General features: G+C 43.8%; 1 protein-coding gene across 1 annotated transcript; it reads left to right on the top strand.

Moving 5' to 3' along the window:
* The first annotated feature begins 5156 nt into the window (after positions 1-5156).
* Positions 5157-8161, top strand: Mrps24 (mitochondrial ribosomal protein S24). Its single transcript, XM_026410647.1, has 4 exons — positions 5157-5235; positions 5306-5374; positions 5540-5651; positions 7715-8161. Exons 1-4 carry the CDS (start codon positions 5197-5199, stop codon positions 7996-7998), a joined length of 504 nt encoding a protein of 167 aa, XP_026266432.1. The 5' UTR covers positions 5157-5196; the 3' UTR covers positions 7999-8161.
* The last annotated feature ends 3190 nt before the right edge of the window (positions 8162-11351 follow it).

The following is an 11351-nucleotide window of genomic DNA, read 5'->3' as shown; positions in this document are numbered from 1 at the left end:
CAATGTAAACCTGATCTGTGCTACTCCAGCTCCTTAGATGTGATGAATTAGCTCAGGAAAGAAAAATCCTTTCTCTTTTTGAGTCAGTAATAAAATGGTTTTGGCCCTAATCCTATCTGATTTCTTCTAGGACCAACAAAATTACATCAGAATGCAGCTTTATAAGCAGTGATGAGGCAGGGCCACAGAAGAGAGCCAAGCTGTCCTTGATCCTGGTTCATGATATTCTGCTCAGTCCACAGCAGCCACACCATGGCTACCTCCATGCTGTTGTCCGCTGATGCCTCCCCCTGCCTGGCTGGCCCTGGCTTGCTGTGGTGGCACTTCTCTTTCACTTAAGTGTCTGAGGCCAGCCTCCCTCATTCACACCACTTGACAGGGTCAGGGGCCTATCCTCTCTTGGTCCTTGTTTTATAGCATTTTAATTGTTTCTCCATTCAAGCTCATTTTTTAAAAAATAGTTGTAGATGGACATAATACCTTTGTTTTATTTATTCATTTACTTTTATGTGGTACTGAGGATCGAACCCAGTGCCTCACACATGCAAGGTAAGTGCTCTACCACTGAGCCATAACCCCAGCCCCCTTCCAAGCTCATTTTTACATCCAGATTTAGCAAAATTCTGAGAACCTCGGGTGGAGGTCTTAGTTGCCCTATACATGAGGTTTGTTCTTCCACCTACCTTTCTTCTTCTTTCTCTTCCTCTTCCTTCCCTCCCCACTTTTCTTCCTTCCACTGGGGATCCAATTCATTGGCCTTGTTCCTATTAGGGAAGTGATCTCCACTGTACTATATCCCTAGCCATGTCTTGGCTTTCTTTTTTATTTTTTTGTAGTTGTAGATGCACAGAATGCTTTTTTTTTTTTTTTTTTTTAAAGTGGTGCTGAGGATCCAACCCAGTGACTCATGCATGCCAGGCAAGCGCTCTACCACTGAGCTACAGCTCCAGCCCCATGTCGCAGCTTTCTTCAGGCAGATTCCATCTCCAAAGCCCAGGTTTGGCTCCTCTGGGTTCTGATATTTCACCCAGGATCATGGTGTGGTACTGGGTCTTTCTAACTGCACTTGGCTCTGATACCAGGAGAGTGGACATTCTCAGAGCCCAAAAGCTAAAGCTAGTAATTATAGCTTGGTTCTAACCCATGCACCTAGACCCTTTTCCCTGACCCTCAATGGAGGGAGAATGTGTGGAAGTGGGAGCTCACAGGAATCATGGACCATCTGTGGTAGGAGACACCTCTATTTGGTTTAGTTTTTGTTTTGTAGTGCTGGCAGTTGAATGTAGGAATGCTCTACATTTGAGCTACATCCTCAGACCTTTTTATTTTATTTTGAGACAGGGTCTCACTAAGTTGCCCACACTGGCCTTGAATCCTTTGGCTTCAGCCTCGAAAGTAACTGGGATTTACAGTTGTGTTTTGTAATGGCTTTTCAGTGGTTGTTTGATTTATTTCTCAGAAGAGACAACCCCTGGGATTCTTGGTAAGTGAATTACCAGGAGTAATAGGTTTACAAAGAATAATGTGTCCACCTCTTAGCACTCTGGGTGGCTGGACCCAGCTGGACAGACCATCTCCAGGAAGTCCAGATCACTCCACAGGCCCTTTCTTTGCCTAGTGGCCCATGAGTGGCAGGCCTGGCTGTAACAAGTCCCCTCAGTTCCATGGTCCCAAACAGGTCTCTGCAGATACAGGTTTTGGGAGTCCCTCAAATAAACTAATTTAAGATACTAATTCTCTACCCTACTGCAAACCAGAATCACCTAAGAGGTATTAGTTTTAGTCGGCCCTTTTGTGCTGCTTCTGTGACCAGAAGACCTGACAAAAACAATTAGAGGAGGAAAAGTTTATTTGGAGGCACATGTTTCCAGATGTCGTAGTCCATGGAATGCCAACTCCATTCTTTGGGGCCAGAGGTAAGGCTGAACATCATGGTGGAAGACTGTGGCAGTGGCTCAGAACATGACACCTGGAAGCAGAGAGACTCCCTTCACTCAAGACAAATATAAACCCTAAAGGCACACCCCCAAGACTCACCTCCAGCCACACCCCACCTACTTACAGTTACCATCCAATTAATCCCTATTAGGGAATTAATGCATTGATTAAGACTCTCATCACCCAATCATTTCATCTTTAAGTTTTCTTGTATTGTCTCACAGATGAGCTTTGGGGGGACACCTCACATCTAAACCATACACCCATCCTAATGTATCTTTGAGCCCTTGCCCAACCATGGAACCCTGGAAGAAGACACAAGTACATGCTCTATAAAAGGAGCTAATTCTGTAATCTCAAGTGATTTGGGGGCCTTTGTCTGATCTGTGAAGTCTAGAAATACTGCCTCCTTAGCAAGATGGATGGGAAAAACAGTGTGTCAAATTACAAAAAAAGATGTCCCCATTAAAATGTTTCCATTGATGGGACTGGGGTTGTAGCTCAGTAGTGAGTGCTTGCCTATCAGGTGTGAGGCACTGGGTTTGATCCTCAGCACCATATAAAAATAAATAAAGGGACTGGGTCATAGCACAGTGGTAAAGTGCTTGCCTAGCATGTGTGAGTCACTGGGTTCAATTCTCAGCACTGCATACCAATAAATAAAAATATTCATTGACAACTGAAAAAGCCCAACAACCAAAGGCAATGTATCCATCTACAAGAAACATCTTCAAAAAGTTTCCATTGGTGATTTTAAACACAGTTCATACTAATGTACACAATGTGTCATTTTAAGTTACTTTAATCATGGAAATTAACTCATGTGATCCCTCCCCAATCAAGGAACCAGCTGAAATTTTTTTTTTTTTTTTTTTTTTTTTTTGCAGCAAAGCATTGTATCAACAAAGGGAAGGTAATGGTGTGTTTAAACCATAGGATTTTTGCCCTGAAATGTTCATCGTATTGCTAGATAGGTTTACAATTCCCAGGAGGCAAATTGGGAAAGGGGAAATGGCTTGAATCAGGAAAAATAAATAAATCTGATTGTACTGTTCCTACTGCCTGGAAGAGAAACCTGAGCTCCCAAGCACAGCATTCCTGTCCTCATCTGGTCAACCTATCTCCTGCTGCACCTGTACCTTGGCCCGCTAGGTACTTGTGCCTTTGTCACCTTTGCCTGTGGTGATTCAGGACTCAGTGTAACAATCTGTTCTTCCCCTATTCCTTCTAGTTCATTCAGGGTTTATCTCCCTAAAATGATGAATAGCTATCAGGGACTACACTAGAAAACACTAAGCTGCTCCTGCTGCCAGGAATTTTACTGTGTAATTTTCAAACACACACAAAAAATTGGGGGGTGATGCTCAGGTTTCAACCCAGGGTCTTACACATATTAAACATACACTCTATCAGTGAGCTACACTCCAACCTCACAACCATTATTGTCCCCATTTTACAAATGAGGGAACCTGGGCTCAGGATGGTTCAGTCATGACCCACATTACACAACCAAGAGGTGGATCCAGGATTTGGATCTAGGTAGTTCAAATGCTAGATCCTATGTTCCCTGGCACATTGGACAGACTTATATAATTTATCAAATTGTAAAACCATCAAACTTTATGAAAACTTTAAAAGAAAAAAAAGACTATCATTTAAAAAGGATTCTTTAGGAAAAATTGAATTCTTATGTTTGCAAGGCATTGTGGATTGTGGAGAACATCACATCTGTCTGTGCTCTTATCCAATATTCAGGACAGCACAGGCTGCAGTAGGAAAAACGAATAAAACATTCCTAGGGAGGTGAGGATGAAAGACCCTTTCATTTTATTAAGGATTTTTAAAATCAAGATCCCAGAGAGGAATTTTGGTCATGGAAATCAACTGGACTGAAGCCAAGAGACTCCAGTCTTGCTCACTTTCTGTCTTTGCCCCAGTGTGACTGTGGGCAACTCACTTCCCACCTTGGTTTCCATTTCCCTCTTTACACATGATCACCTAGTCTTCCCTCCCTTGACAGGGTACTAGCATCATTAGGATGAAAGATGCAGGTCCTAAACAGCCAAATACTGGCAACTTCACACCATTCAACCTAACACAACCAAAACAGTTATCATTTATTAAATATCCTCTTGATCCTAATAGCTCTATGAAGTAGTACTAGCAAAAAATAAGCCATTTGATAGATAATGATACTGAAGTTTGACTGTACAAAGGTTGTTATACAAGAGCCCACGTGTTTTCCATTACTGTAGTGAGTTCTAAAATAAGATACCAAGTGTTGCTATTTTCCCCTTTGTCATTAAATAATTACCGGACACCAACTAAATTGGCACCGCTCTGGTGTGAATATTAAGGCCCTGGGGTATCCCCATACATTTCCTTGCTTCTTAAAAATTTCCCTTCTTACTGGTGGCAAGTGGCTCATGCCCGGAATGTCAGCTACTCAAGAGGCTGAGGCAGGAAGTTGGCATGTTAGAAGACAGCCTTAGCAACTCAGTGAGAGCCTGTTTTAATTTTTTTTTTTTTTTTTTTTTTTTTTTTAAGCTGGGATGTAGTTGAGTGGTACAGTGCCTAAGTTCAATGCCCAGTACTTGGGCGGTGGTGGCAGGCGGTGGGGAGAATCGCTCCCCTAGGGTAGCCACTATTAGATGATCATAAATGGCAAACCTCTGTATAACACATCCTTCAAGAACTGGGCACAGTTTTGACCAAAACATGTTTCTTCCTTGTGGATAAAAGCCCAGAGTTTGGAGGTTTTGTTTTCTTGCGGTGTGAGGACTGAATGCAGGGCCTGCACATGCTAAGCAGGTGCTCTACCACTGAGCTATACACCAGCACCCACGCCCTGCTTATTCCACAAGATCTTTTGGAGAAACGCGCAGTTTAATTTCTAGCACCTGGACGTCCTGAAGTCTAGATGGAGGCGGGAGGCGAGGCGGCGCGGGTTTCCTCTTTCTCCATTTTCAGGACGCCATCACTTTCCCTACCGCGAGTTCTTGGAGGGCGAAAGCTCACGTTTGCTTCATCAAATTTCCGGATCAGAAATCTAACACCCAGCAATCAAGGCCAGGAGGCTGTAACCCGGGTGAGCCCGAAAGACCAGCACCTGGCGCCAGGTGGCGCTCCTCTCCGCGGAGGCCGCCCCGCCTCTCCCGCCACCCAAGGCACGCCCCCGCGCGCAATTTGGTCTCGTCCGCGCTGTCCCCCCCTGCCCGTGCAGCACAGTGGCACGTCCTGGGCCCTGCTCGGCGCAAGATGGCGGCGTCCGTGTGCGCGCTGGCCCTGTGGCCACGGGTGAGTGGGCGGTACGGGCTGGAGGGTCCGGGTGGCATCTTGGTTTCTGTCTCACGCCCCTTCCCCACAGGTGGTGCCGTGGAGTAGGGAACTTCCGGGCGCCTGGCGTGCCCTGCACACCTCCGCAGTCTGCGCCAAGGTGAGCGCTCCAGGCCGGGTGGGAGTGGGACCTGGACGATAGCGGGAACCGGGAGTGGGTGGCGGGCCCGGGGTGAGAGCCGAGCCTCGGAAAAGCCGGACGGGTGCGGGGCTCAGTGGGCGGGACTTAGGGCGGGGCGGCTTAGTAAGAGCCCTTTGCTTCTAGAACCGGGCGGCCAGAGTCCGCGTGGGCAAGGGGGACAAGCCCGTGACCTACGAGGAGGCCCACCCACCACACTACATCGCCCACCGAAAGGGCTGGCTTTCGCTGCACACAGGTGAGGGGACTTCAACTGGAGACCCCAGCTCTCCCGGAGGAGGAGCGCTCAGTCCAACTGTCATGTGAGCTAGAGGAACAAGTTTAACTTGGTCAATGAGGTCAGTGTCAGGAATCTGTTAATCCAGTTAAGAGGAGACCCCCAAAAAGCAAACACAGATCTGGCTGTTGAAATCAAGTTGAAGATGAGTATAAATCTAACTTTTTCCATGGGCCCAGGAACTTGGTTGAGCCTCCACTAAACAGAAATTATTTGCATGTCTTCAGACAAGATTTTGCATTGCTGTCAGTTTTGTTTTTTCTTTTTTTTGTAATTTACATAGATGTAAAACAGAGGCAATGAAAGGAGTAAAGCCTCCATAGAATCTGTAACCGGGAAGAGTATGCCCAAAATAATGTAGTTTTTCACTGAAGCACGATTTTTTTTTTTTTGCAAGTATGTACAGTCAATCCTTGTTATTCACAGATTCTGTAAATTCTTGTTTTCTTTTTTTTCCTTCTCCTTCGTGTGTGTGTGTGTACATACACACACGTACATACCAGGGCACTTAACCACTGGGTCACATACACAGAGCTTTTTATTTTTTATTTTGAGTCAAGGTCTTGCTAGGTTACTTACAGCCCGTTAAGTTGCAGAGGCTGGCTTGGAACCTGAGATCCTCCTGTCTCAGCCTCCCCAGCTGCTGGGATTTCAGGGTTGGGCACCACCATACCTGGCACTTGTGTGTATTCTTATACTGACTAAAATTTGTGACCTCAAAATCAATGCCCTATCACTTTCAAGTTATTTAGGGACACAAGTAGAGCAATGCCCTTATGTTTTTTTGCAATTGAGGTAGCACAAGTTTCATAGTGTAAAAAGTGCCCTTTATCACAGTCTAGCAACACATTTTAAAAATTAATGTGCCTTTTGTTTGTGTTTTTGCTGTTTAAAAGGATCCTGAATTACTGTCTAGTGCTTCTGAGCACAAGACTGTGATGTGCCTTACACAGAAAATGTTGTGTTAGATAAGCTTTATTCAAGCCTAAGTTACAGTGCTCTTGGCTGAAAGTTAAATGTTAATCAACCATATATATTAAAGTATTTTTAAACAGAAGGGCACCTGAAACTAGCTTATGTATTAACCTATTAATGAAAATATTTTGATCAGAGGCTTGCACAAATCTAATAGTGTATTCCTCCTACAAGCATTGTTTCAGAATTCACTAGCTCAGTGTTCACAGTGACATTATGGAACATAACTACTGTGAAATAATGAGAATCAACTGTATTTTGTTCAATATGAGGGTTACCAACTTATGTTTGGATGAAGCTAGAGTATTGGCGATTGAACCCAGGGGCGCTCTACCACTGAGCTACATCCCTCGCCCTTTTGATTTTTTGTTTCAAGACAGAGTCTTACTAACTTGCCCAGAGGGCTTTGATCCTTCTGCCTGGGCCTCCTGAGTTGCTGGAATTACAGGCAGGTGCCACCACACCCTTTCAGAAAACTTATATGTTCTTGGGCTTAATTCCCAGCACAATGAAAATAAATAAAATACAGGTTCTGGTCTCCCACTCTTTTAGGTTCCTGTTCTTGTTTTGAGGCCTGGGTATGTGTGTGCAGATTCAACATGTACTGTAAGGGCTTGGAGCTTCCAGGGCCCATACTGAGAACCCATTTATGGAAGCTGTGGTCCAAGTTCTTGAGAAGCTACTGTCCGTAATTTCATAAGTATGCCGATACTTATGAAAAGTATTGGCATACTTATGCCAATACTTTTGACTGGCCCACAGGATGAACCGTGCTTCTTTAAAGCTGTTAAGAAAGACTGGAGCCAGGTGGCTCATACCTATATAGTGCCAGTAAAGTGAGGATAATAGTACTTGCTTCACAGAATTGGTTTGGGAATTAATAAGATAATGTATTTTTGACTTTTAATGTGTTATTCCATTAGTGGAAGAAAAGGGAATAGGCTGTGGCAAGGAGTGGGATTGAATGCCCAAAGCTCTTAGATATTGGATCTGACTTCTTGGCAGCTCCCTGGGCAATATGGCTGACTGCTGTGGTGCCTTCTCTTCAGGTAATCTGGATGGGGAAGAACATGCTGCAGAGCGAACGGTGGAGGATTTTTTCCTACGCAAGTTCATGCTGGGTACCTTCCCAGGCTGTCTGGCTGACCAGCTGGTCCTGAAGCGCCGGGCCAACCAGGTGGAGATCTGTGCCCTGGTCCTGAGGCAGCTGCCAGCACACAAGTTCTACTTCCTCGTGGGCTACAGTGAGACTCTGCTGTCCCACTTTTACAAGTGTCCTGTGCGACTCCATCTCCAAACTGTGCCCGCAAAGGTTGTATATAAGTATATTTAGGATGATGCCCTTTTTTATATCAGGGTGCAATATGCAAAGGTGAGAAATGTGGGAAAGAAGACCAGTAGAATGAGGAGAAATGCAAATCCTTGGAAGACAGAGTCATCATCACTTCTAAGCTGCTGTTGAATAAAGATCCTCGTGCTGCCTTCTGTTTTCCTTTACCCTTTTGTGGTTTTTAAACTTTTATTATTTATTTATTAATTATTTTCTCTGCTGGTGATGTGAACCGAGGGTCTCATGCAGGTTCAGGGAGTACTCTACCACTGAGCTATATCTCCAGTTCTTCCCTTTGCCCTTTTGGTCAGGGAGCTAGAGTTGGGTTTTGTTTAGGTGCTTCAGGGCTGGTAGGGAAGCTGCCTGTTTTCTGAAGTTTAGCTCAGTTCAGTGAGGACGTGTTTGTGCAGTCACTCTACCCCATATACCACATACTTCACCTAATAAAGATGCGTTTTAATAAAGTAATTAATGTCATTTGGGGGGGTTCTGGGGATTGAACTTGGGGTTACTCAGCCACTGAATCACATCCCCAGCCCTATTCTGTATTTTATTTAAAGACAGGGTCTCACTGAGTTGCTTAGTGCCTCACTTTTGCTGAGGTTGTCTTTGAACTCATGATCCTCCTGTCTCAGCCTCCTAAGTGCACAGATGTGCACCACTATGAGTGTCTTTATGTAATTTTTTAAAAATAAAACAATATACACAGTCCCTTTGTATATCCTTCCATCATTCTATTTCCTTACTCATCCCACTCCCTTCCCACTACACATCACTGTCAGAACCAGTCTGTTTACCATCTCTCTGGTTTTGCCATTTCCAGCATCTTATTAATTGGCTCCACACAGTGTGTAGCCTCCTCATTCTGGCTTCTTGGACTCAGCCATATTCATGTAAGCTTCACCCAAATCTTTTATATGAGTTCATTTCTGCCTCTTGCTGAACAGTGGTCTATTGATGGATGTGCCCCAGCTTCAGCTATTGCAGTTCATGTTGATTCATTAAAGTGGTTGGCCATTTTAAAAGAGCTGCTATATAAGAATGCAGACTGGTTTTTATTTGTACATGTTTTTCTTGCCCTGGGGATTGAGCCCAGGGGTGCTTTACCACTGAGCTGCATCCCCAACCCTTTTTATCATGAGATAAGTTTTCTTTAAGTTGCTGAGGCTGACCTGGAACTTGCAATCCTGCCTGTCTCCCAAGTCTCTGGGATTACAGGCATTAGCTGTCACACCTGCCTATTTGTATGTTTACAAAGTAATTTTCTTCCCCCTTGATGGTACTGGAGATTGATTCCAGAGTCACTCTAGTACTAAGCTACCTCCTTAGCCATTTATTTTTATTTTAGGACAGAGTTTCACTAAGTTGCCCAGGATGACCTCACACTTGTGATTCTATTGTTTCAGTCTCTGGAATTGTTGGGAATACAGGTATGCACCTATGTGGCTGGCCTCAAAGCCATTTTGTGAATACCAGGGAGTATAATTTCTGGATCAGGATGTTAGATTTAATTTTGGAAAAAACTCAAAACTGGTTTCAAAATTGAACCATTACACATTCCACCATCAATTAATTTGAGTTCCTGTTCCACATCCCCCACTGTATTTGATGTTGTCATTATTATTTTTCAGTGCTGGGTATAGAACTCAGGGTCTTGCCTATGCTCAGCAAGCTCTCTCACCACTAAGCTACATATCTGACCCTCATACTGCCTTTCTTAGGGCTGGGATGTAGCTTACTGGTAGAATGTGTGCCTAGCATGTGTAAGCCCCTGGGTTTGGTCCCCACAATACACTGATGCAGAGAAGGTTGTTTTTAATTTAATGAAAGATGATGTTATATGCCTGTAATACCAGCTAAGGAGGCTGAGTCAGGAGGATCTCAAATTTGAGACCAGTGTGGGCAATTGAAATCTGTCTCAAAAGCAACAAAAAATGCCTAGGGGTATAACCTAGCCACAGAGTGCTTGCTTAGCATGCATTAGGACCTATATTTCAATGTCTATTACTGCAAAATAAACAAGAACTCTATACCAAATACGAGGTCAAGTTGAATTTTTTCTGTTTTGGAATTTTCAGTGTTGTGTTTTAAACATCTGTATATTACTTTGAAAGTTTTTTATTAAATATTTTTATTAATATTTTTTAGATGGACACAATACCTTTATTTATTTTTATGTGGTGCTGATGTATAGGAAATGAATTGATTTTTGTCTGTTGGCCACTACTTTGCTTCTTTATCCATTCTGATTAAGGTACAAGATGCTGGGCTCTATCTCAGTTTGAATTTTCAAATGATGGCATGGAATAATCAGAACACTGAATTTCAGATTTACTGGAATTGTTGATGAGGGGACTAATGACCATGGCCAAACAGCACTCACTGTCCTGCACACCTCTGGCAACTGACAGAGGATGCTCAACCCTACCTTCTCTGATCTGTGTGAAGTGCCCTGTGTTCTGAGGGGAGATATTCAGGGTGTATCTAGGGTGAGGACTAGAACTTCCTTTCAGGACCAAGCCTGTGTTGGAATGCTTGGGGGTCCCATGAGGGAGAGGTGAGGAAAAGCTGTTAGCTTTTCTTATTGCAGGGGAGGGAAGTTTGATGCATGTTTTGCTTTCTCAGGCAATATTTTATTGCTCAGGCTGGACTCAAACTTGCAATCCACCTGCCTCATGATACTGGGATTATAGGTGTGTGCCATTGTGCAGTCATTCTTTTATTGCAGTTTTGACTGCTTTCATCAAAGCATGCCAAAGGTGGTTTTGTTTTGTTTCTTGTATGTGTGTGTGTGTTTTGATTGTTTGTATTTTTATAGATTTGGGTTTATTTTGGACAAGAAATCCCTGCACTGAGGGAGCAGAAATGCTGAGCAGCAACATTGGAATGATCATATGGATCCTATATATTTGCTCTTCTTAAAAAAAATTTTGTGTATCACCCCCCCCCAACTGTCTGCAGATGTTTATGGGTGCATTCCTTTATTTCTTTACTTTTTAACCAGGGTCGCTCTGTTTAGATCCTCTCCTAAAGATTGGCAATAAGGGGAGTGTCCAGCTACCCCTCTCCATTTCCCTCATCATCACCTTCTTTTAGAGATATTCTTACCTCACTACAAATTTTCCTAGGCACTGATTAGTGTTTGACTCAACTCTCCACCCCTTCAGTGTCTTGGAAGCCTCTTCATGTCCCTCACAATCTCAGACCATAGCATGTGTTCTGCAAGGCCCTCAGGACAGGGCTCTGGAAGCACATCCATACTCCACAACAGCAGTATAAAGAGCAAGAACTTATTATTAGCAAGCATGCTAAGGCAATTAAAAAAAATGTTGGTGAGGAGGTGGGGAAAAGGTACA

The sequence above is a fragment of the Urocitellus parryii genome, chromosome 3, assembly GCF_045843805.1.
Source record: "Urocitellus parryii isolate mUroPar1 chromosome 3, mUroPar1.hap1, whole genome shotgun sequence".
NCBI classification, from domain to species: Eukaryota; Metazoa; Chordata; class Mammalia; order Rodentia; family Sciuridae; genus Urocitellus; species Urocitellus parryii.
Note: the sequence above shows the minus strand (reverse complement) of the source record. Positions and strands in the feature narration are given on the sequence as shown.